The following is a 27,301-nucleotide window of genomic DNA, read 5'->3' on the forward strand; positions in this document are numbered from 1 at the left end:
CGCCTAATCTTCCGTAATTTGCTCACAAACGGGTAGTACGATTCAATTAAAATTCTAATTCAACGGATAACTCAATTCTTGAACACTTTAATTTTAAAATGGAACGTCAAACAATTCAGCGTACTTTGTGGGTAAAATTTTAATGTAAAAGTTTGCCGATATTATATTGTAAAATAAAACAGTTTGAATAATTTTAAAATAACTAAAACTTGTCGGTAGGTTTCTTCTTATACCTTAATTTAACCTAAGTCAAGTTTTTTAATAAGATAGATTTTAATTTAAATTTCGACTTTCATATCGGATTCATTTTTCTAGGTCTGACCGGAGTTCGTAACAAAATTGGATTTTTCTCGCGCGGCGTAAACGGCATTTATTCAGCTTTTTGCTTTGGCTTCTGAAAGAATATTGCGTGGGAATCAATTCAGGTGGCGGTTATCCAACCACTGGCTGCATATTAATTTTTCATAAAATATCTTGGTTCAGTCAAATTTAAATTATTGTCTGCTTCTGTTAAATTATATATGATAATTATAGGTATAATAATACAAAAGCAGAATCTCCGGAACTCTGGAATTTTCTATAGAATTTTCTACATCTTATATCAGAGATGCATGTCAAAGCATGTTACGAATAAAAAGAAAAGACTGAGTGAGAAATGAGGATATCAGGACCAGAACTAAGCTAACAGACATTCTCTTACGAAAAGACCAGCAGAAATGGCAATGGACAGGCCACATGTTGCGCAACAACATAGATAAATGGAGCTTACGGATCACAGTTTGGTATCCACGGGACACTAAAAGGAAACGAGGTCGTCCACAGAGACGATGGGAGGATGAACTAAAACAAACAGCAGGTCCATGCTGGAGTAGAGCAGCAAGGGACAGAAAGTATTGGAAGGAGTTGGAGGAGGCCTTTGCCACAAGGCACTCTGTGCTACGAGATTTAATTTGATGGAAATAATAATGTATATAACATATAATTTTAATAATATAATTTAACAATTTTATTAATTAATTATAAAAAAAAATATATAATTATAATATATATTTTATTTTAGTGAAAAAAAATATAATGTATGCATGCAATATTAATTTTAAATCACAAAGCAAATTTTGTATAATATTAAGAGCAGAATAAAGGCTTCTTTATCTTTTTTATATTTTAATGTCAGAGATGGGCTGTAGAAAATATCAATTATTTTAACTATTAATATAAAGAAATAAAATCAAGAACTAGTGAACTAACTCGAAAATATATAGTAATTTTTGTATACCCTTTCATCTTCAGAGTGGAATCGATGAACTTCGTTATGTGGATCAGCACAGTACGAAGATTCGACGAATGGTTTTCTTTTTGCTCTAGTTCCTATAGCCACCTCGCAAGCTCGTCGCATCAGCACAGTAGGTTGATTACGCTGAAACAACGAAAATGGTATATTTTAAATGCAAATGTCAATTTGCATATTTAAATAGATCACAATAACAAATTTGTGAATTTTCTTTTATTATACGAAACAAAAGTTCTTAACATAGCGTCACAGCCTAGCGCTATACGTAATATCTCTGACAATAACATTAGACAATCCGCTTACGTGAGCAACTCCCGTTTATTCCTTAGCCTTTATTTAATGTCAACGATATTTCAAATGTCACAAGTTTGGTGTTAATTCATTTTTCCCGTGTAAAATCCAAAGAATCCTAAGAAAAAATTCTATTCATCAAATAAATCTTCAAATGACATTTCTATGGGTTTCTTCCTAAGCGCTGTACAACCAAGAACGTGATTGGCGTCACATAAAGGTACTATAGCCGGATCTCCCACTTTGACAGGATTAGTGCAGATATCACATTCGATCGACACATCATGGGGATGTCTGACGAGGAAATTTGTAGTGCCCAGTAACTTCGAGTGCTCCTGGTCCTACCATACCATTACGCTTGAATGCACTCACGGGTAGCTTGCGTACCTGTAATCGACCAGATATTTCCTATTTAGTTCCATTTGTCGCATAACTTGTTGTTATTACGCGTGCATTCTCTAACAATTCGATGACGATATAATAATAGTTTGATATTATAAATAGACATCGTCAGATATAATGCAAATGAATAAGAAATGTGTTTTTAAATTATTCTAACAGCGAATCATTTATGGTTTATTTTCCGTAGTTTTAATTATGAATTACGTCGCATTTCTTATTGCCTCAAGATACCCTGCTAATGATAAATTGAATCGTAACTCACAATAGGGAGGCATCATTTTTTAACTATGGCAGGGAGTTTCTTCGTAGGTCTGACAGGTATAGCAATCGGTTGATAACTCCATATTGCATTGTGCCAACATTTACGAATATATGATATACCACTACCACTCTCTGAGAATTTTTGATCTTGAAGTCCATTCCGTTTTAACGCAGATGATGGTAGTGGATTAGCCTGGTGAATTTATTTTGTATTTCAACAAAAAAGTTATACTAATTATTTCACTGAATAATGCAATATATGGGTAAATCTCTTCACTTTTTATTTTTCTTTTTAACAGGATACATTTCCTGAGTAATTTTGGGATATACTCTACATAAGGGTTCCACTGCAGTATATACACATGGCACGTCATGACCTGACCCAGTACATAAATATCGAATTGCTCCTCTATAACCATGAATTTGGTCCTGCATCCCATTTCGCCGGTACGCGGACATTGGTAGCCTACCGTATCGTGTTGGAACGTATCGTTCCTGAAACCAACAACCAATTAATTGTAAACTTAAAATTGTGCTATTGGTTTCATTATTTTTTTTTTTATTTATATACATCTATAAAAATTAACAATAAGTAATATATATTTCTACAACACGTTAGAATAAAAATATATTATTTGGGTAATTAAGGTAATGGGTATTCTAATGAATAGTGGTAAAATAAACATCACTGCATACAGTGCAATATACTTGACTCTGTCGCCAATTGTACTTAATACCTGTAACCATTCCTAATCACTAAACTGTTGTTCATAAGGCCTTTACACACCCACCCTTCAAAAAGGAAGCACAGTTGTCAGTAAGAACATGAAAGAGACAAAGGTACCCAAACAGACGACTTTGTACAAAATGTAATAGTTTAAGCATTTAAACAATGAAACTTACAATTCGACCATCCTCATAACGATAACACGGTATAACGTATTTAGTTTTGATAGGTTTGCACGTTGATTGACAACAGGTGGGACAATAACTTTGTGGAGCACACGGCGACAAATTTCTACGTCGATAAGAACTATCGTGACCATGATACGATCGACTATTAAGATCATCGCAATCTTTTTGCTTTTTTGAATAACGATTCGGAGTTCTTGGCGGAGTTTTCGGAAGTCTTTTCTCGGAACAGTATACGAACCGACCTTTAGGGCATTCTGGCATACAAGCATAACATAGCGGTAGTTCTTCAGATTTCGTTTGATAACAAGGAGCAGTTAACATCGGAGTTACAGCGAATTCGCTACAATCTTCAGGATAACAGTAATCCATATTTTAGTGTATTTTGTATATGCAATTTTTGTATGATTTGCTTTTTTCTTACAAAAAAAATAATTACTTATAATTTAAGATATTTCTGTGTTTTATACAAAATTTTTTTCAAATGTTATCTGTCATATTTTAAATATATTCGATACCTTTGTAGTGAAGTTTTTATGGCTTTTATTTTTTAATATATGTGTTGCTTGTGTTATGCAAACTATTTTCTAAGTATTATTAATGGTATATTTCTTTCGTAGTAAGTAAATGCAACTACTATCATCACCGTCTCAGCCATTATGTATCCACTGCTGAACATAGACCTCCCCCAAAGGTTGCCATAGGGAAGGCTCCTGAACAACTAGTATCTAGTAGTACTAACTCCCTGCAATGCATTTGAGCTCGTGAGTCCATCTAGTGGGAGTCGCCCTACGAAGCGTTTGTCCGTACGGGGTTGTCACTTGAAACCCTTTCTTCCCCATCAATTGTCAGTTCTTTAAGTTATATAATCAGCCCACTGCTACTTCAACTTGCTTATACTTTAAGCTATATCAGTGACTTTGGTTCTTTAGTGAATATTTTTATTTCGAATTCTGTCATACAAAGAAACTCCGAACACAATCTTCTCCATGACATGCTGTGTAATTTGAATTATTGCATACAGGCACTCCTGTAGGGTCATGCTTCTATTATATTTATTTTCAATGTATCTCTAATTATTGCTGAATTTTATTAATATATTAATTATTAAATAATATTTTTTTATTATTATGAAATTGATTTTTCCTATCGACATGGAATAGAATATATATTCTCTCAAAAAAACTCATTCTCTGTTATCTGAACTGCACATACAATATTGTACACTATAGAGTACCCTGGCTTAATGCCTTACTATTTCGATTCAGAATGTAACGATAGTGACTAATTCTATACTACCTGATAAATAAAGCTAGTATATATATTTAAATTTTTTATTGTCTCTCCAATAATGGCAAATACCTTACTAATCTAAAATACGCCTTCAATTCAATATATAGTTACAAATTTAATAAAACTTCTCGTAGGATACATCGAGTACAATCGACAAAATATCTCTGTCGACCCCATTTAGGATTACAGTCTTTCTATCCTATTACATTTCTTTAATCCTTCCTCTATCTACCGTTTAAAGATTTTAACGATACTCCAATTGGAAACCGAACAAAGCAAACTTTTAAATTTGCTTTAAAGTTCTCTGTTTGCACGAACCAACCATGAAAATGCACTCTAGTGCGTTTTGTTTGTATTGGTAAAATCTGCAAAGCAAACATTTTACTCAGCAGTTTACGAAATAGCACTCAACATATTGAAACAGCACGTTCCGTCTCATCCACAGGAGATACTCTTTGAAGATCTATATCTTCTTACATGCAACTAGCTATAGCAGCGACTACTTCCGCGTAACCGTCGTCAGTTATAGTCAGTATATGTCAACTTTAAAAGTCTCTTTCAGACCACTATATCCCCATTTCTCAACATTGGGAGAATCTTAGTTTCACTGTTATATCAATTTGTAACTTCCATCCTTCAACAGCATTAATAAAAATTAAGAATGATTCTATTAAAATTGCATATTTTTAAAGTATAAAATAAATCGAATTTTTTAATCCAATATACTATCTATTGGAATAAAGAGTAAACGAAAAGTATTTCTTTTTGAAAATGTACACTATGTTATATTGCGTATACATTATGTCTACTTTGAGTCTCTATTATTAAGAATAGATACATTCATTAAATAGGTAAGTTATATATTTAATTAAGTATTGGTAGATTACACTTTTCATATACAAATATGCATTGTATATTACGTTATGGAAATAGGAGAGGTCTCTGATTAAGGGATTGAAATTCCTCACGGCCGCTCAAAATATTCTTAGAAACTACTTAAATGGCTTCCTTTTCAGATACTCATAGATTGCCTTATGGTTCTTTCCAACATAATCTTGTAAAATATTTTTAAATTAGGATCTTTCAAGTTTCTATTTGTAATATGATATTGGTAAGTACCGTTTCTACTATAAATATTGTCTTTCAACATTTTATTAAACCCAAAGCAGTATATTTTAATACCTACTAAGGTTGATTTTAGAAACTAGGTATTAAAATGTTAAGTCTCCCTTTTTAGATAAACGTTACTAAACGATGAGGTTAGCTTTGAGATTTTCTATCTGTAAATATATAATATTTTAATACTATAAACACAATTTCTGATTTCATAATTTTTTGAATATCACTATCTTTGAAGTGACAGTGTGTATTGTAAACTAATGTTTGTATTATCGTTAATCAAAGACAAGTGTCCACTGAAGGTTTTGAATCACGCCCTTACTAGGTAGGTACTTAGGTACTCAACCTGAAATTAGGGAGATTAATATCTGAACTAATGATCCGATTTTAAAAATTATCTTTTAAATTATATTCTAAAAATAATGGCCTTTGGAATCTATCTATTATTTATATTTAAGTCACGTCTTCTTTATTTAATATATGATTTCATTTCTTCAATGAAAATATTTAGTGCTTTATATTTATTTTACTATTAAATATAATATCTACATTCTATTACTAGAAATTACTTAGTAAGGTCACTTTTTATTTCTATATAATTATGATTATTTGTGTTAGTCAGTATAGTATACACCTAATCCTTATTTACTTCATTAGTGAAGAAAACTAAGTATATATGATGACTGAATATATATACGGATGAGCACACACACACTGGAGATAAACCTTGAGTAATAATCACGTCTAACAACATCACCTGAAAAAAGCGATTACTTCCAATTGAGTAAATCCTTTCAACGTTTCCTTTGCGGTATATTCGATACCCTCGTACAAGATATTTCCACTTTACATCACTTCAATAGTGTAAGAGATGGGGACTATATAAGAGTATGTGTACATTATTGTTTATATCAAGTTATTATATTCATTCATGTGCACAAAATTCAATCTAGGGATTTAAATTAATTTATTTAAGAGAATTCCTAACGTATATGACACGTATACGATAACGTATACAAGTATGTCAGTAAATTATTTATTATATAGTAGAACACACTGTAATTACATTAAGCTTTTCTAATATGATTTCTAGAAAACTTTTATCAAAGATAGAAATAATTATTAATTAGATTGCTAAAATAAGTTAATAATTATCTTTAATGTAATAACTACCTTTTTAACTTACTTATAATTAGATTGAGAAAGCTCGATTAGTTGTTACATTAAAATATAATGTTTAACAATAAAATGATTATTTGTTATATAATAAATAATGAATGGATTATATACTGCTGAAATATTGACTATGTGTTAACTATCTAGGTAAAGATTTCACTGAGTATAAACTGGACCTATAAGTGTTAAAGAAATACTAACTAAATATATATATATACATATATAAAAGTGAATCAACAAGTATAGATTGATCACATTAATTAATCTCGTTTATTATCTCTTTATTATTATATTCTTTTTATGACTCTCACACTCTAATATAGTTTCGGAATATCAGCTGAGAAGAAGCTAATAGAAACTTAGCAGTTACTCTTTTAAAATCAACGTGTTACAGAAAATTTACTTCATTTAATATAATAAACGGTAATTAGGAGAAATGATATATTAATTAATTTAAAACATAATAATAACTACTTTATAGTGTAGAAAAACATCGTGACCCATAAAGGTTCAACGGATCACGCAAGACTATTATAATTTTCATTACTTCAGCCGTTAACTGTCCACTGCTGAACATAAAACTTCCCCATAAGGAGAGTTTTACTAGTAGTTGCCACGCTTGGCAGACGGGTTGGCAACCGTAGTTAGGCTTCTAGAAATGTTTTAAGATGGACGCTGTTATCCAAACCTCGACCATAATTTCCCTTAGTCGCATCTTAGAACACACCACGTGAAAGGAAGAGATGGCCTATTCTATGCTAGGACACACAAAACTGTTACTGTCCTAAATACAATAAATACCCGTACTTTTGTACAATTCAATAATAAGCAGATCAATACTCATTAACAAAACTATTAATTATTAAAAGATCATTCGCTTATCTTAAATATCATATTTAGACTCATTTACATTACATCAATTACATTTCACAGACTATTTACAATAACAACAGGTACATGTATTGTCGTAATTATGATGTAAATAATTGTCATTATTCTTTTTAGATTTTGTAGCGTAATTAGTTTAAAGTTATTTACTTAAAAGTAAAAATGCTTCAAAATTTAACACCAATATCTGATACATTCATTGGTAAAAAAAAAATATATTTAATTTAATCCAAATAAAGTTTTGTTATTTTTGCAACTTCAATTGCATATAAATTTTTATTTGTCACATGCACACATTTACTAACACATACACTAATGTAGCTATTGGCTTGTCTCGTTTATTATGTTTTCAATGCGAATCCATCAGTACGTAAGTATGTCATTCTATATTTATCTATAGAAATACAATGATAATAATTCGATGATATTAAAAAACAATAATTGAATATAAACCCCAATTTAACATCAAATAAGTTCTTAATAACATCCCTCTTAAAACATCTCCAAAGCCTGACTGCGGTTGCCAACCTGCCTGCCAAGCATGGCAACTACTGTTAAAATCTCCCAAAAGGGAGGCTTTTGTTCAGCAGTGGACAATTTAACTCTGATATGACGATATGATGAAGTTCTTAATAGGTTCATCAAGTACAATGTTTCATTATTTTTTTATGTTCATTTAACATTACCTACCACACCTATTACTATTTATATAGTATCAATAAATATAGATGACATGGTTCAGTGGTCCATATTCCCAAGAAATGGAAAATTAAGAAATATCCTAACAAAGGTTACATGGAACCCGAGGTTTGCAATATTCTTTTATCAGTACCTATAAATTTTTATATGTCGCATAAAAAGAAATCTCTATTGAACCGGGCTACCATCACAGCAAATATAACTCATCAGAGCAAATAAGAGCACCTGAGATAAGCAGACTATTACCATCATTTACATAAAGAGCGCATCGCCACAATGAGCTCCTCAAGTGGTGGAAATGTACAAGGATGTATTTATTTATTTATGACAGTACTTTTGTCAAAAGGGCCTCGGGTTCATTCGCGTGATTTATGAACCATTTCACAAAGAGGGTTCATATACGCCTATTTATCGAGACGTGATAAATTCTTCCGCTTGTATAGAATATAAGAGTATTGAATGCGAAGATTTGTGTTTACAGAATGCTGTCGCCGAATTTATGACTTGATTTATTTATTTGTTCTTAATAGAATTAATGTGTGAATGTGTATTAACAATAATAATATTGAACATGCAATTACAGAAATGTCTTATTCGTTCGAATTATAAGCAAATTATTCATAATGTATTATAATAAACTTGATTGAAAAGTTTTTAATTAAATAACCGTATATATCATTATATATCAATAAATCACATGGAATAACTGATACCATTAGAGCAAAATTATATAAAATAGCTCGTAAAATATATACTTTAAAAAACTTTATATTCATTACGAACTCAGACTGATAAAAGATGGAAAAAGGGGACCTTGATGGACAGGATACAATTATACAAACAAAATGAAATCAGACAAGAAAACAACAAAGTATATATAGACTTCGTATTATGTTTTTCAAGATATAAAATTATAAATATTTTATTTAATATTCTGTTCTTATGGTATTATTACAACTATATATCAAACTGTAAGGAAAGCACATATGTTTATGACACTACATCAAACAGGTGGGAGGAAATATAAAATGGACCTGGAAAACGATACGATATTGTAACGAGCGTCATTTGTCAATATAGGTGAGATATATGTACGGTTTATAACACAACACGGGGAAGATGAAACGAGGATCTCGGGGATGGCTTGTAATAACCTGAATAACCTGAAACCTCTATACGACCCTGTCCACAGAGCACATATAACGAACTATTCAGAAGGAAATGACACCTTGGATTTTATGAAAGCGCTATATTTCCTCAGAATACAGTTGATGTCAACTACAGTTGCAATTTAGTTGCTATTTTTATGAACAAAAATAACAAATCTGCCCAACAGTATACCTATATAGTGTAATATATACCTAAATAACAATGATCACAATCGAGAAATAATCAAACTAACTTAATAATCGCGGTCTGAAATCTGAATTGTATAAAATAATCCAGTATACAAAAAAGGAGTATTTTCATTACAAAACCACAATCTGAATACAGCAAAATGGACCGCATTTAAATTTTGATAGGGTTCTCCTATCTGTGCATCAATAAAAAGGGACTGTCAGTGGGAGTGCCCTCGGTTACATTAAGAGCCTTTGCCCATTGTTTTACGACATTTAATCGAGTGGCTCTTTTACCCTCTCTCTCTTAATTACATTTTTATTAATTTAAATGACATTTCATTGTCTCTTTGAATTTTTATGTGCGTATACAAATGTTCTAAATACTGTACAATGACACATGAGTGAAAAATATTTTATTCGCCTGACCATGTTTCGGTAATAAATAGACGGAAAAATATATATTTAGCCTTGTCTTACAACAATTTACCAAAATTATGACAGTATTATTAAATAAAAAGAGGTTCATTGTTCTACTTATCAAACAAACAAATGGTGGGTTATTCATTGATCAAATCAAAATTCTAAATTCTCTTGAGTAATGGACCACTTATAATTGCGTTTTACATTTAAATTTCTACTTATATTTTCTATTTCAGTCTAATAATTTAACTGATGATATATAATTTTATGATAAAATCCCTTTATAAAATCAATATAGAAAAATATTAAATTATAAAATATAAAATATATATACATGTATATATTATTTTCTTTTATTCTATAAGGACATGAAAACAAAGAAATAAAATAAATTGAGAATAAAATAAATCTTTTCTTAGATTATAATTCAATTGCACTTACAATAATATATGTAATTATATAAGTGTGCATATATGGATATTTAATGTATATATGTATACGATATATATATATATATATATATATATATATATATATATATATATATATATATATATATAGAGAGAGAGCCAAAATCATGCTGTCTCAATCTATCCTGCTTCCTATTCTGGACTATGCTGACATTAGTTTTTTGGATGTTACAGTCTCTTTTAGAGATAAGCCCAACCTTGCTAACAAGTTGTTAAACTAATTGCAATATGTTTTATTCAAGTGCAATAAAGAATATATATACATCGTTAAATTATTTAATAAATTAAACGCACCTATTACTAAATGTTATTATATGAAAATAGTATTTGCATATTACAGCTTCTTAATTAAAAAAATAATTTTATATACAAAATATATATCCATACTTTTATTGCAAAGGATTACTAAAAATTTAAATGCATTATTCATTAATATAAGAGTATTCCGAAAACCGAGAATGTAGTGCGAAATGGAGCTTGAATCTCGCTGTTTCCACAATCCCCTACAATCATTTGTCATATTATATAGATATATAACTTGCAAATTGCATGTAATATTTTGAACGCGCCTGAGTAATTCTGATTGCTGCTGTAAAATATTACGAAATGTCAACAGTGTGCGTAAACAAAACGTTCCCCTAAAAAGGTGTATCTAAAATAGGTGAGTGTGAAAGCAAAGAGAAAACGCAATATGTTTTTATGCGCTCTCTGACCCTCTAATGTCGAAAAACAGTTCAAACCATGAAGATTTATGCCTTCTACGGAAAAAAGGGTCTTTTGCTTCATATTAAATGTTTTCCTCTTATTGTTTTCTCACTAATTGAGAGTTTATTTTGTCTGAGTCCGACTAAAGCGACTGTCACACACAGGACCTTGGGAAATATTTAACTACATACTTACTTACCTACTTTATTAGTTTAGTAGTCTTATACAATCTTTCTTCTCGAATACATGTTATCCAAAATTAATTATTACATGTATAAGTGAGCGTTCAAAAACTTCTTTTCATTTTGGCGCCAAATGCTATTTGTATTTTTTCAATTTTTTTTTTATTTTTAATTTTATTATGTAGTTAGGCACAGATAGCTAGACCGTACAGTCAATTCTTCAGTATTGTTTTTCTTTTTTTTCAATTTATATTTTTAAACATATATTAGTGTTACATAACATAGAACATGGAGTGTCAAAAATATGTCAACTTGTAATCAGCTAAATTGACAATTTGACTGACTTAATTTGACGCATTTTTTTAAATGAAAACAAAACGCGTCATTTCTTCATTATTACAAGTAATTAGATTAGAAAATTCCCAGACTAATTAGATTTTAAAATTTGAATTGAGAACGTTAATTGAAATTAATGCAAACTACCAGTCTCGTTACTAGCAATATACCTTGTCAAGTCGAACTTCACGTGTTCCCCCCTATACACCATCGTGTTGAATTTTAGGTCTATTCGTCATGATGGGCTAACTGATCTGCCTTTTCATTTTCACGTATCATCTCTCACCGGTGCCCCACCAGTATATACCGTTAACACAGGCGAGATTTCCATTTTATTATTATTTATTAGTCTACAGCAACAAACACTTATTTCTATCAGGTAGATTGCTCATCTCGTTTCAATGAATTTAATACATGTAAGCTTAACTATTTAACTGTAAAATAAAAATAACCAATTCTTCGTAAAGTATGAATAAAACTGAAATTTCTGTCCGTGTCGACTGTCGTTCGCTGACGCAGAACACGTCGGCGTCGCCGTGAGGATCAAATAGACACAGAACCCGTGTCTGTTCAATTTACACACTCGTCTAGTCCCCAGTGTGTTATAAATTCGTGCAAGTGACAATCAATATTTTTATTCTTTTATCATACAAACGAGTTTTATATAGATTTCCGTTTCCGATCAATGTATGAATGAATGTGCACATACTTGATTGCGTTTCTGGTAACTTCTAAGCTGTTATTTTCTAATATTATATTATCGTCATTTCAGCCATTAACTGCCTTATACTCTGCTAAACATAGGCCTCCACTTATTAGGAGCTTTTGCAACTAGTTACCTCGCTTGGCAGCTGAACTGGCAATCACAGTACCGCAGTTAGGCTTTGGTGATGTTTTGAGAGGAATGCTGCTGTCCATCCCTCGAGCATTAAGTTCTCTTAGTCGCCTCTTACGGCACTCACAAAATATGTAGAGGTGTTCTATTCGATACCAGGACCATATATCATTCATTATCAGCCATTAATTATTCACTATTGAACATAAGCCCCTCTTTATTGGAGGGTTTTTGTCAGTAGTTACCACGCTTGGCAGGTGGATTGGCAACAGCAGTTAGGCCTTGGAAATGTTTCAAAATGCCGGGTCAACACCGCAATATTTTCTAATACGTACTGAAAATTAATGGAATTTACAATATATCTATATAAATTAAATTCTAATAGTCTCACCTACTTGTAATGAACTAAATTAATTTCATTTTTTTATGCAATTTAAACAAGCTGATGGTCTACCTAATGGAAAGTTGTAACCGTCACCTACAGATGTAAGTATTCACGGGCATAACAGAATATACTGTTTCGCACATAATACTCCCCCCATGCGTTGCTATTCCTGAGGCTTCAAATGTTATTCCTATTATTTTTTCTTTCAAGATATATGATTGGCAAGTGACATATTTCTTAAGTATACGAGATCTAAACTGGTGCGCTAATCAAATAGTTCTATCGAGTACCATTACAATAATTAATCTTTACCCTAATGACCATTATGTATCGGCATATACTTAATATATGACTATATTTTATGTACATTTCTACACGAAGGACTTTTATATTAGTTAACGATGTCTTTCTATCATGAGTGTTTCCGTAAAATTGGCTCACTGATCTATATTTGTAAAAACTGCGTCTTGGTCTTCGCCTAGTGCGGGGTCCAATGTACTCATGTTGTATATTTCTTGTATTTAATAAATAAATAAATAAAAATTTAACTCTGTCACAAGCAGTATTAATATAAGTGCAAACAATGTACTCTCTTATAACCTATCTAAGGATGTATTTGAAAATCTAGTACTTTTATACACAGGGAAATTTTATCACTTCATTAAATTAAGTAAATAATTTATTAGCATAATAATATTATATCTTATTATTAAAAAAATCTTAGTTAATAGATATAGTCTTTTGATTACATACTTAATGATCCCTGTCTATATGATATTCTAAAAAATACAAAGGGTTTATTACATGAGGTGGAAGTAAAGCGGAATGTACACCGCGGGAGTCGTTACAATTCCCAGACCATGAAATTATTGTTATTTATCATGTGAAGATGTTATAATCCGCATCGTTCCGGTTTTATGAATAAGAAATATCATTTAGATTTTCTTAAGCATAAAAGAAGTATCAAATAAAATATATTAGCCAATTTAATATTTTGTTTCAGAAAAGAAAACGACTGTAATTAATATAAAATTAATAGAAGACTAATACGAAATCGTCGTAAAAACAAAAAAAAACTGATCAATTGTGGTAAAACTGTTATTTTGATTTAAAAACAAACTGTTCAGTAGTTTGGTAGCTTTAATTTTGAAAAATTATTTCTATGGGACCAATCTGTAAGTATAATCTTTCAAATAAAAAAAGGGTTTTCCAAATAGGTTTTTTTATGCAATTTAGAATGGCAAACAAGATGACGGCCCATTTGATGGAAAGTGGTAACCATCGCCTATAGACATGAGCAGTACTATGTACATAACAGAGTGTACTGTTTCGCCCAGATACCCCCAATGCGTTGTCATTCCTGAGGACTCAGATGTCATTTCTCTGTATCCTGTAAATTCACTGCCATTTACAAATAGGAAACAAACTTAAAAATTACAAATTGATAAAATTCTTAAAAAAAAAAAAACAGTTGAAACATACAAAATATATACTCGTTAGGGTTATTCGTTAAGTATTTCTAACATTTCATTGCAGTAAAATGTCACATTTTAATAGAAAGGTATAATAATTTGCCACAAAACTAACGTCGAAAGCTTATTTAACTATTAGTTAATAATATAATATTTATTCTAGATAATCAATTCAGGTTCAATGTTATAAGTTTTAAAGTACCTACTCAGAATATGAATTTATACACGCCATAAATTGGCTTTTACTTACAAAATTTCAGGAGCATAAGTTGACTCGGGTAAAAAACTCCAACGAATGCGGAGACCGCCTTAATTACGGGCGCGGCGCGCCGCGCGGCACACCTACTTGCGTCAAAATGTGAAATTATATTATTATGGTAGTCACCGTTCAAGGTTTTTGCCTCATGAAATTTAAGTAGGTACGTCAGCTTTACTTAGTCTACAGAAGCGTTATGATTTGATTTCTCCAGTAGGTCGAACGATTAGAAGACATTTTTTATGGAACACAGAAAGATAAATAATCACATGGCTCACATTATAGAAAGTAGTAACCATTGCTTATAATTATGAACAGAACTATGGATATCGCAGAATACTAAAAACTAAAGTTCCATCCCAACTATCTGGATGAGCGGTGGTCCTCTACCGAGCATTTTTCAAGGTACTTTCATACAACTCACAAACACACTTTGGAATCATCTTCCAACAGAAGTATTTCCGAACCGATATGACATCATAGCCTTCAAGAAAAGAGCATATTCCTATTTAAAAGGCCAGCAGCACATCTGCGAGTTGCGAGTGATCATGGACGGCGATGGCCACTTGCCACATGTTCGTTTGCCACCTGTGTTATAAAAAAAATACTCCGTGTATTACAAGTACACAGATAATACACAGTGTATTTTGTTACACTATTGTATGCTATTCCTAAGGACTAAAATGTCTTCATACCCTGCAATGTCAGTGTCTTAATCAAAAGCCACGCAAGCACAGATACTTAGTAGCAGAAAAACGAGTAGAACAGGGAGAACAAATAGATCGATGGTACGAAAGTCGTGTGCATGGATTCCATATACACGAGTTTTGTATAAAATCTCGTTGTAGTAAAGTTTAAATTAGAAAATTTTCATTTGTAGACTTTAGTAACTGAAATATATTTCTAACGTGTAGAACAATTTTAGAACTTAAATAAGTAAACACATTTTTTATCACATTTAACAGGTACCTAATTAAAATAAATATAAATAGTAACTGCACATGTACCCATACCTTAGAGCCTAGATGGTCGCTTACAATGCGGTTTTAGAGATATTTTTCCCCATAAACGCTCATGTTATAGAATAAGTTCACAGTCGAGATTTTTTGCTACCTCAGTGGTATAAAAAAAAGTTGACTAATTGTTACCTGCCACTATGGCTCTATAAATTAGGATAAAAAACACTATGCGTTAGTCTATAGCATAGTTGCATACCATAGTCTATCTGTATTTCTTATTCATAAACAAACATCCATTGTTACCTGATAATGATAAAAAATATATATTAAGCTTAAAATAAGTAGGCTAAATAAACAGAAAAGGTCAAAATATATGCATATATTAAGGTAAAATTCTATTCTAAATTCGAGATGTCTGTAATCAGATTATGGCCGGCGCAGACGGTGAACATTTTATCTGCAGACAAAATTCCTTGTATCTGCTTAGGCCTTTATATTTGTTGCTATATTAAAATATTTATATTGTGCATATTTATTATTATACAGAAATTTTACAAGTATTCATGTAATCCTTACTGTAATATGCAATGTAAAAAAGAGTTTGTTTATTATCTCTTGTCACCTTAACTACTTAACCAATTACTATAAAATTTAGTATACAGCTACTATATGAAATGGAAAAGGACATAAGCTACTTTTTTTTCTGATCAGTTAACATATCTCGGTCACCCGGATGAAGTCGCATGTAAAAGCTTATTATATACAGGGTAAAAACAGTCGTTATCTATGCATGAAACTAAGAACCTTCTCATGCATTAGAATATGTTAGGATTGAAATTTCATTAATCAAAAAACTAAAAGCGATAGAAATTTCTGAGTATCCATACTAACCTAACAACTGAACGTGCCAGGTTAGTGTGGGAGGCTCAAATTTTTTTGTTGTTTTTCGACTTGACTTTTTTGTAAATATTAATAGCATACTTATACTCCTCACACAAAGATACTAACAATTTCACATTTACCTTGTATGCCATCTCTTTTCCATCAGTCGTTAATTGCCCACTGCTGAACATAGACCTCCTCCATAAAGATATTTTGCCAGTATTTTCCTCGCTTGGCAGGCGAATTGGCAACTACAGTAAGACTTTGGTGATGTTTTCTTAAAACTGCGCTGCTGTCCATCCCTTGACCATAAAGTACAGTTACAGATATCTATTTTAAAATGTTCTATTTTTTATTTTTCATTACTTAAGAAACCAACAAGAAAGGAAAAGAAAGAATAATTCATTCTATTTCGGGACCACACGCCAATTTTCCCTGTATATGGAGCATATTTTGGTATATGCCGCAAAAAAATTAGAATATATATATATTCAAATTTTTTTGCGGCATATATATATATATATATATATATATATATAATGATAATCGTTATGTAACATGCACAATTTTCCGTAGCATATGGGTGATATTATCGACTGTGCAAATGCCGACATCGTAAATCTGTCGACACAAATTGTAACTGCATCAAGTAAGTAAGAGTATAAAGAGAACGCTCTCGCAGTTAGAGTAAAAATTCCTATGATCTATATTCGATTCATTTCTATTAAATTTCCATTCACAACTTTGCATATTGTATGATTTGTGTGTATATAATTCGCGATTACTCACGCGTCACTTATTATATATGTATTATGCTTAATAATTTATTTCAACATTTTAGAGCTTTTCAATTTTCATATTTCAACATTTTTTGTAGTATGTACATCTTTTATGAACCACTAAAATATATAATCAATAATATAATTTTATCTACTTAACTTACTGTTACCGTCTACTGTAATTGAAAATTTCATTTAACTTAAACATTAAACATAATTACGATGAAATTCCTATTACTTGTTTTCAATGCAATTTTGATACGGCCGCGTAGTCAAATTAACTTGAGCGCTCACAATAACAACTGAGACCACTGAATCGCCACAGTAGTTATTGGATTGCCGATATCCGATATGATTGGATTTCAAATGAGCTTCATATCCCTTCGGCATCCAGAGTTTATACCGACGGTATTAATTATAACAATATATTAATGAGACCGACGCAATAATGAAGTAATTAGGTATCGATATTCGTAATACGATAGCAGCAACTCATTCATCGTAATTTGTACGTGCATTTTAAAGGGTATAAAGTTTGTTTGTATATAAAGAGTAATTAATCTCCATAAATAATATTTATTATATATAAAAATGGTTTCTATAGTAAAAAAATATAACATAATCTGAGTAACATACTAATCAGTACAGACATAGTTTTGTTCAATATAACTATAGAAGGTATATCAGATATAGTATCTAACCTAATAATTATTAATTTTAAAGTTTATAAAGATAAATAAATTGAATACCATTTCATGCAACTTCTAGTAAACTTTTATCGTAATTTATATAAACTAAGCTACGAATTATAACTTGTAGGCGGTTTCCCACGGAAATTTCACCGGAAACGACAGGAGATAATGTATTCGCATGTACGAATCTGCGGGATACAGATAGTTATAAATCTATATGATTATCTAATTGTGCATACACGTGACTGAATTCTATAACCATTCTGAATAATATATTCGTCTAAGGTTTAATAATATCTAAGATCTTTCTACCGTAACCTACACATAATCTACATATAATTAAACTGTAACTAAACCATGTCGAAACGCGCAATATCTACTGAATTCATTGAAATTTGGTAGGATCCTTAAGTTAAATTACTTATCTGCTGGATTAATATATGAAACTTTCTACCCGGGAAATATGAGACTGAATGTGCGAATAACGCCGTATGCATAATTAGTCACAAACAACTACATTGTTTAATATTTGAACGGAATTAAAAAAAAAGGATACCAATTTTCATATATGTCTATAAATTAAAAAAATATATACCAAATAAAAAGTGTAGTGCTTGTAGAAGGGATAGATTGGTCTAGATCAATTCTTATTTTGTATCGATTTATCTTTAAAAGATTAATTCAAAAAATCGATATCAGAAACCCTACTGATTTTATCGACAAAGTTTAATTACTAGAACTCCCATTATACATTAATGATACGCAAATTAGTTTTACTTCAAACCACATATTGTGTACGAATATGAACACCGATATTATTTGGCACATGTTTGACAAACTAATTAAGATATGTCATGGTTTGGTAATTTCACTTTCTACAATACTTCATTGGCATGTTTCAAATATGACAAGTTATTAGGAAATGAAATTTTCAGAAGTATAATTCAGTGAAACAGATCATTTTGTATCAAATAATTTCATATTCCCATTGGTATTCGGTATTCCAATTGAATTTAGATTAAAAGCGGAAAGCAAAGAATTAAAATCAGAACCAGATATCTTGATGTAGATTTGTATTTTGCCTAGAAGAACAACTTGATATTACAAGGTTGTTCAAAGCACTTCAAATTGTGTATTGTACATTTTATTGTCGATTCATTCATCAAAGTTAAAAAAAAATATTTATTGCTATAAATAAATATTACGTAAAAAATACTTCTTCATCGATATATTTTTTATTCTTATTGTAACCAGGAGGATCGTCTTTGGTCACGATTATTTAGTTGACGTTTCTTGGGGCTTCCCAATTTATCGAAATAAAAACTATCCTATCTCTCAAGTTAGATCAAACAATACACATTTACAAAATTTAATGAAAATCTATTTACCAATTTCGGAGATTAGCATATACGAACTTCTTAACAAGAGATTTTTATATGTTAATAAAGATTAGTGATCTTGTATACGGTACAATTAATCACATCAATATCTGATGTCAATAAGCTGTTGATCTATTGGCCATTTATTTACGCTATAATCTGTATTTCCCTTTCTTCTGACATAAGTATAGTAAAGAGCTGAGTACGCAACTCAGCTCTCTAACATCATGTCGGAAATAAATGGCACGGATAAACTTTGTCGACGATTGAGAGCGTTTATCCGGTGCGACTCTATGACAGCTGGCAAAATTAATCAAATTGTACTTCGTTTATAGGGTTTCGTGGATCCCTTTTGTTGTGCAAGGATATCTGTCTGTCACAGCCCTTCTGATTGCATATATGTATAATAAACTTTGTAATGTACGGAAAAGCCTCTTGAGTATTTGTTATTTACATGTATATGCAAATAAATAGAGATTTTTGTTAACGTTGTATTTATCTGCGGTTTTATATTTGATTTCCCTGAAGAGCTGACAAGAAAATTGTATGGTTTAATAGGCAGAAACCAAATTAGGGTTGGCATTTTATCTCCTTTGACTACTACCAAAAGGAACAGAATTTCCGACCTTATTATAGACTAGGGAAAACTGTTCCTAGAATCAATTTAAGATAGATCATAATACTGTATAAGCTTGCTTCTTCATAGAGAAGGATTTTTGTGCAATCTAGAATAAAAAAAGATAGCTCACCTAATGAAAAGTAATATATTTGAACATGATTAATACCACGAGTATCACTTAGTAAACTATCAAGCTAGGATATTACAATTATTAAGAATGACATTGCATTAGCAATGTCATTCCTAAGGGCCTTAGTCCTTAGGACTAACTGTAACTGTGACTCTGTAGTTTCACAGTAGTTGGTAAATATAATCTCATCATTTGTATATGCATTAAACATTTCCGAACGCAATATCCTTCTACCCTCCTTACCTATCCATATTCCCTATCAAATCTGGGGTAGATAAACAAAATCAGTCTATAATCCAACTACGTGTCGAGCTGATCAAATTCCGCCAAGATCACGAAAAATCTCCGCCAGTTGCGAATTATTCTATCAGCCACGATCTCCGCGCAACATACAGTAATACTGAAGCAAATCAACAAAAGTGTTGGATAATTTGAAGAGAGAACGAGAACGCGTACAAAAGACCTACACGCGGGGACTACGTGAACCAGGTTTGTCCTTTACCCTTCTTTTTATCTAACAGTAGTAACTAGTCAATGAAAGGAACTAGAGATACAAAGGCATACAGAAAATATTTATCCAAGGTATTCCTCTGGTAAATTTAACGACAGAATTTAATTAATTTACCATTTTTATATAGTACTATAGTTATTTTAATTCTTTACATCTTTTAAACAGTAATAATTTTCTCAAGTTGTATTGCGACTTTTTATTACTTATTTCCTATTTCTTCATTATAATCACATAACGAAATAAAAATATATATAGTCCATATATCTATGTTATTATTATTACTGATATTTAATATGAAGAGATGAACCTATAATTATTTAAATAAATATCTATACATAGTCAAATATTATCCTTTCAATGCCTTTTTAAAAGAACCAATTCGTCATTTTACTGGTCATAGTGTCAAATATCATCAATGTCCGGCTGTTGAATTTAATCTCAGATCTTATAAGTAGTCATTAATTGCTCAGTGACTTAACCAGTCGTTCGGAATGCATACGACAGGTTTACAGGATAGAATATTCCATCCATTTTCACTTCATTGTTCTTTAAGTGATTATCAAATTGGCAAATCTTGCCGTTCTATAAAACCATCTCTGTTTAGGCAACTTCCAAAATTGAAAATATTGAATTTACAAATTTCTATTACGGAAATACATTCATGTCCTATGCATAACTTTGAATGCTGAAGACATTTATGAAATATGAAATATTGATAATAGATTTTAGCATGACAAATTCTTGACAATTTACATATATGTACATTCTCGCTAAATCTAATCCTGTAATACTGGGATTTACAGTGACATAGCAGTCGACGGTGAATAATAAATCCCACGTAAAATGTATTAAATTTGAAAATGTTATGCTAGTATTATTTATTTCTTTATATAAGTATTTTCAATTAGGTTTTGTATCTGTATAATGTGGTGGGGTGTGGTCACTTTGACTAGCCTTTATAGAAATAATATCGGGCAAATTAATCATTTAAACATATAATGTAAAACAATTAATGCTAACTAATTTTGTACATGTCCTCTTGAAATTTGGTATACTCGTATTATTTGGAATGAAGAAGGACATTAATAGACCAGCTTTTTAACCCGATCAGTTACCAATTCATTGTTAATTAACACAAAAACCGTTTCATTCTATCTGTTTTTACATTTTTCGATAAAAAAATACTAACATTGTTAATTAAGTTTAGCAAATATTAAAATATATATATATATATATATATATATATATATATATATATATATATATATATATATATATATATATATATATATATATATATATATATATATATATATATATACTTGCCCTTATAACGATATGGGCTTCTTAACCTTAAAAGCTATGCAAAGAAAGTGGTTGAGTCAATATGCAATGTGGCAGAATAATGGGACCAAATTTGAATTGGCAAGTTTGTACCATACATATTCAGTTCGAAAGACGCAGTGCGCAAAAGTTTTGGCACTCTCGCTTGCATACAAAAAATGAAAGTGCAGTCGGCGATGCGCGCATCCCTGACTCGTCACGGATTGCCGCATTACTCGCTGATCTTGGACTGACCTACTTACTTTATGATTCTAACTGTCCTAGATTAAATGGCGGGAGAGGGTGAATACGAATAATAAGTGTATAATGAAATTTGTCAGTACTATAAGCGGATATCGGTGATAAAATGGATAATCTACTTTAGAATACACTTATATTCTTCCACAAGTTTCACTAAGCGCCGATAATACATTTAACATCTGTTTAAAAGATAATATGGATTATTATCTATATTTTTAAGATCTATACAATGCAGGTAGTAACTGATATTTTGGCAATTAGTAATTAGCAGGGATATGCCAATAAGGCATATACTACACAAGATGGGTCTATCTTCGGACATACTGTGCAGAATGTGCGGGGAGAAATCGGAATCCATGGAACACTTGATGTGCAACTGCGATTCATTGACAAGTATGCGTATGAGTCTACTGGGAACGGCTTATCCAAAACCAGGGGACTACAGATATCTTAAACCGCAGGATATCGTTAGGGTAACACATAGGATCTATGAAATGATGGTATAAGGCAGGGGGAAGCACAAAAGATCCGTATGGGTCTACGTGCATCGTATTAGCTGACTCCATATGCGAAAAATAAGATAAGATAAATTAACGGGGACTAGCGGCCCCGTCGCTAGTAGTATATTCTATCAGCTCGATCTCAACGCGGTCTCCACTGGAAACATTGTCGTTAATTAATAATGAAATCGTCATGATAACCAACTGCTTTTTTCTCCTCACCAATAATCCTTCATTGACGCCCCGCCAGCATATATCGATAGCGTAAGCAGGATTATAATTCAGTTATCACCAAAAATACTATTACCAACGGTACTCAGCTAATGTGACATAAATTTTTACTTAGACTTCTTTCTTTTGCCTTTTACAACATCCTGCACAACTATAACTAAAAAGAAGTGGTGACACATTCTGTTCTTTTTCTGTTACCTCGCGAATACTAATAGAAATATGTGAAACAAAAATAATGCCTGTATGTCTGCTCTAGACACACGCAATCGACCAAATAGGTGACACTCTGTAAAAAGACCGAGTTGAACGCAACCGGCGAGCTTGAATAAATAGATTGATGAATGTGTAGGATACGAAAGAGGTCTATTTAAATCGGATTATTGGCATTCTATTGTTTCTGTAATTTTACCAACACATTTAGAGATAAATTCAACTTGTCTAAATTTATTTATCGAATACTGAAGATCTACAAAAGGTATGGTTTTTTGATGGAACTTCCAAATCAAATCTGAAATACACCGCAGTTAATAAATGAAATAACGAAAGGTTATTCTGCGAGACATTTCTGAGAAATAATCCTACTATTATTTGTAAATATGTATGTTTCAATGTTTAACTACTTGTTATTCAATCACAGTTAACATAAACGACTTTTGAATCAAATTTAGTATACAGTTGAACCAAATTCCAGTTACCACTGGTCGATCGTGTAATCCCGGTATAGAATGGGCTATCCTTTCCTTTCCAGTAGGTGTCGTAAAAGGCGACTAAGGAAACTTAGTGGTCGAGGTATTAGCACCAGCGTCCCTCTTAAAACATCACTAAAGACTAACTGTGATTGAAATCCGCCTGCCATGCGTGGCAACTACTGGCAATACTTCCCATAGCGTAACCAAACTCAACAACATGGCGTTATTATCACTACCATCCATATAAATCAAACCAAAAAAAATTTTTCGTTTAACTCTCCATAGAGTTCATATAATAGACATGTTATTCAATGAAGACAAAAAATTTAAATAAACTCTATTAATTTAGGATACTATAACGCTATATCAAACTTTATTTAAATCCGTGTATGTGTTTCGAGTAGCAAATATCTAATCATAATAAACATCACTTTACTAGAGGTAGACTTTGTACAAAAGTCGTTTGCTTGGGTACCTCTGTGCCATTCGTGTTTCAACCATGAAGCAGTTGTATTTGCATGGCTGTATTTCAGTTTAAACGATGGGATATGGCAGTGAATTTACAGAGTACAAAGAAATAACACCTGATTTCTCAGAAATGGCAACGCATTGTGGGTATCATGGACAAAACAGTATAGTATGTTATGTTCATGGTACTGCACGTATCTGTAGGCGACGGTTTTCGCTTTTCATGAGATGGGCCGTCAGCTTGTTTGACATTCTAAGTTGCATAAAAAAATAAACATACTTGCATACTTACACATTTATAAATAAAATTCAGAAAATGACATATAGAAAGAGAATGTAAAAGAAAAGTCTACCCAAAAACAACGAAAGTTTATTTCATTCCCCCTTACAAATTATTCTTATTTACCTTGAAGTCCAGTATTTAAGCGGAGAAAATAGGATATCCGCTTATTTTACACGAAGGGAATACCAGACCCATTCCACGAGAGAATGTCTTAACGACTATCATCTAGATCGAATGATAACAGCTGAGACTGAAAGCTTAACGTGCCTTCATAAGGACGGTGCGGATTTATTTTGTGCCGCGACTCGTGGTATACCTATTTGATGTAATCTGTAATTCACAAACTGAGATCGAACCTACAATCCACTTTTACGATCAACTTAATCCTTTGTGTTTTATCGGAATTAATTAATTTCGAAGAAACTTCCAAAAGAAGAGATTATCAGCTCGTCTGTATTTTCAATAACTACATCGGTTTTGAACTGATTTTGATAAATTATTTTGAAATTGACATAGTTTACTATCACGTTGATTTTATGATGATTGATGAGCCATTTTTTTCGGAAAAATGCTGGTTATTGTTAAGTAAAATCCAAGTACATTTTATTTAGATTTTCTTATAAATAGACCAGCAATAACAGTAACTCGAACAATAACAATAATAAAAGTTATAACACGTCTATCAAGCGTGGCAACTACTAGCAAAACCTTCCAATACCACCTATTTGTTGTAAATAGCAGGATTCAGTAATGAAACATATATGTATTTGAGATATAAAATAATAAGTTTAGTGAAAACAAAAACGAGACATGTCTTATAAAAATCTGACATAGAACTTATTATTTTATATCTCTAATACATACATGTTTTATTACTGCATCCTGCTATTTACAACACTATTGGCCTATGTTTAGCAGTAGACAGTTAACGGCTGATATGATGATGATGATGATGAGACCGGTAATATTAAAATTAAATATAGAAACAAAAAATGCATAAAATAAAGGTTTTAAAATAAATTACATAGCGGGAGGGTTATATTTAACAGTAGATGATGATATTTATGATGATTTTATAATGATTGTCGTTGACTGTCAGAATATGACTGACGTTAATAATCAACGTTAATAAGTGATACGGGATGAAGACTCAGAAAAATGCGCCTTGGTTATTCAATGCTTTAATAAGACGTCAAGTTTTATCCTCCTTACAAATTGTATTAAAAAAAAATTAAACAAAATAATTCGAATCAAATAACCATATATAAAAATTTTAAAATATGCTTTCAATGATAAGAATTACATATCCATTATTTCTGAGGTATCATAGCTTATAAGTTATGATAACTGATTGAAAGTGGTAACTGGTATCTATAAATATAAATATATACACCTTGTGACATCCGTGGTACTCCTTATGTGTTGTTTTTCGCGAGAACTAATTTATTATACGAGTTCTCACCGTTCTTTCAAGCTAAGCTTCTCGATAAAAACACGTGTGGGGCCGAGAATGATGACGGAGAATTTTTTCTCAAACTGTTCCTTTTATATATGTATTTACGTTACAAAATAAGCAATTACACCGTACCATCATGCGTTACTACTACTCGTAAATACTCTTTAGACCAAAACATCAAAGCACACGTTACTACATTATAATAAAAATAGGCAAGTCATGGCTAAGCTATCCAGACAAATATAATTAATGAAAAAATCTATTTTTTTATATGAAAACCATACCGTTATATTAAAAAAAAAAATTGTTGACGTGCTTATTACCTATTTACAAACTAGAAAGTAAGTACACCAACTTCTTACACAATAAATTATCTGATAACTTATAACATTCGCGCTTTAAAATTTTATATTCTCTGTTTTAGATTTTCTTAAGAAATCCTACTTATTTATAATATTTATAAAGTAACCTAATCAGTATGGACGTGACCGCAAAATGTTTTACTCAATTTTTCTACAAAACATTATTTTATTACAAAAATATTGCCTTCTGACTAAAATGTTAATACTGCTCTTTTATCCAAAAATAATACGAACGTTGAATAATCATTCCACGGTTTCCATCAATTCAAAATTTGAATACATTAAGTCGAAACGGAATATCGAATGAGTTTTACATAAGAAGCAGAATATTATCTATCTTAGAAACGTATTTACTTCAACATTTTCATACCAAGACACTTACCCCATCCAACAGTTGTTTCACTACAACATAAAGTCTGGTACACCACAAAAATGTCAAACAAACACGGTCATGTGTTCACCCACTTATAATTACTCACATTATTTATTCAGGCTTTTTAAGTCTATCATTTCTTCAAATAACATTAAATCGTAATTCAAACTAAATTTATTAGAGAGTCGATTAATTAGGATAGTTTTTTTTTAATTTTTTTTTACTTACGTAAGTAGGGACGTGAGGAACCCGCGCGGACGGGTATAATTTACTCGGTAGCGGGCGACTCCGCGCGAGGCTAGTCGCCACTGTGCCGACCCTGCCTGAAGGAATACACCGCGCATGCCTCTATCACAATAAACCCAAGCTTACGCCAACACCGAAATAGTTCACTCGTACCGTTTCAGTTAAAATGAATATTAGAACAATATTAGTTGTTACTTTAAATATTATAATCACATAATTTTATTGAATAATTACATAGATAAATATATAATGACAATGACTTAAATGTACAGATAGGCACACGAATTTTTCCTGCCGGGTATACATAAATAGTAAACCTTTGGTAAACATTTTAACTATTCATGAATAGTTCTGTTTGCCAGACCAATAACTAAGTGTTCGATAGCTTCCTTATCGTATATTTTGCACGATCGTCTATGGTTCAG

At 31.3% G+C, this 27,301-nt stretch overlaps 2 protein-coding genes across 3 annotated transcripts in view; both read right to left on the reverse strand.

Annotated features, from left to right (window-relative positions):
• Positions 1-26,952, reverse strand: part of LOC113518546 (uncharacterized) — an 88,481-nt gene extending 61,529 nt beyond the window's left edge. Inside the window, exons 1-2 of the mRNA XM_052903051.1 lie at positions 26,640-26,952; positions 1,277-1,417 (exon numbers count right to left, since the gene is read on the reverse strand). The gene's annotated coding sequence lies outside the window, so the exon portion shown is untranslated. The remainder of the gene's footprint in view (positions 1-1,276; positions 1,418-26,639) is intronic.
• LOC113518547 (uncharacterized) lies at positions 2,062-3,640 on the reverse strand. Of its 2 annotated transcripts, none has more exons than XM_052903052.1 (2): positions 3,149-3,640; positions 2,062-2,438 (listed from the first exon to the last, which is right to left on the reverse strand). In XM_052903052.1, the coding sequence occupies exons 1-2, from the start codon at positions 3,527-3,529 to the stop codon at positions 2,259-2,261; spliced, it is 561 nt and encodes a 186-aa protein (XP_052759012.1). In that variant the 5' UTR covers positions 3,530-3,640; the 3' UTR covers positions 2,062-2,258. The 2 variants fall into 2 exon arrangements, with proteins under 2 accessions (XP_052759012.1, XP_031769098.2); XM_031913238.2 differs by having other exon boundaries at positions 2,335-2,740.
• Positions 26,953-27,301: the final 349 nt, after the last annotated feature.

This window comes from Galleria mellonella, unplaced genomic scaffold, assembly GCF_026898425.1.
Source record: "Galleria mellonella isolate WM207_F2 unplaced genomic scaffold, CSIRO_AGI_GalMel_v1 utg132, whole genome shotgun sequence".
Lineage (NCBI taxonomy): Eukaryota > Metazoa > Arthropoda > Insecta > Lepidoptera > Pyralidae > Galleria > Galleria mellonella.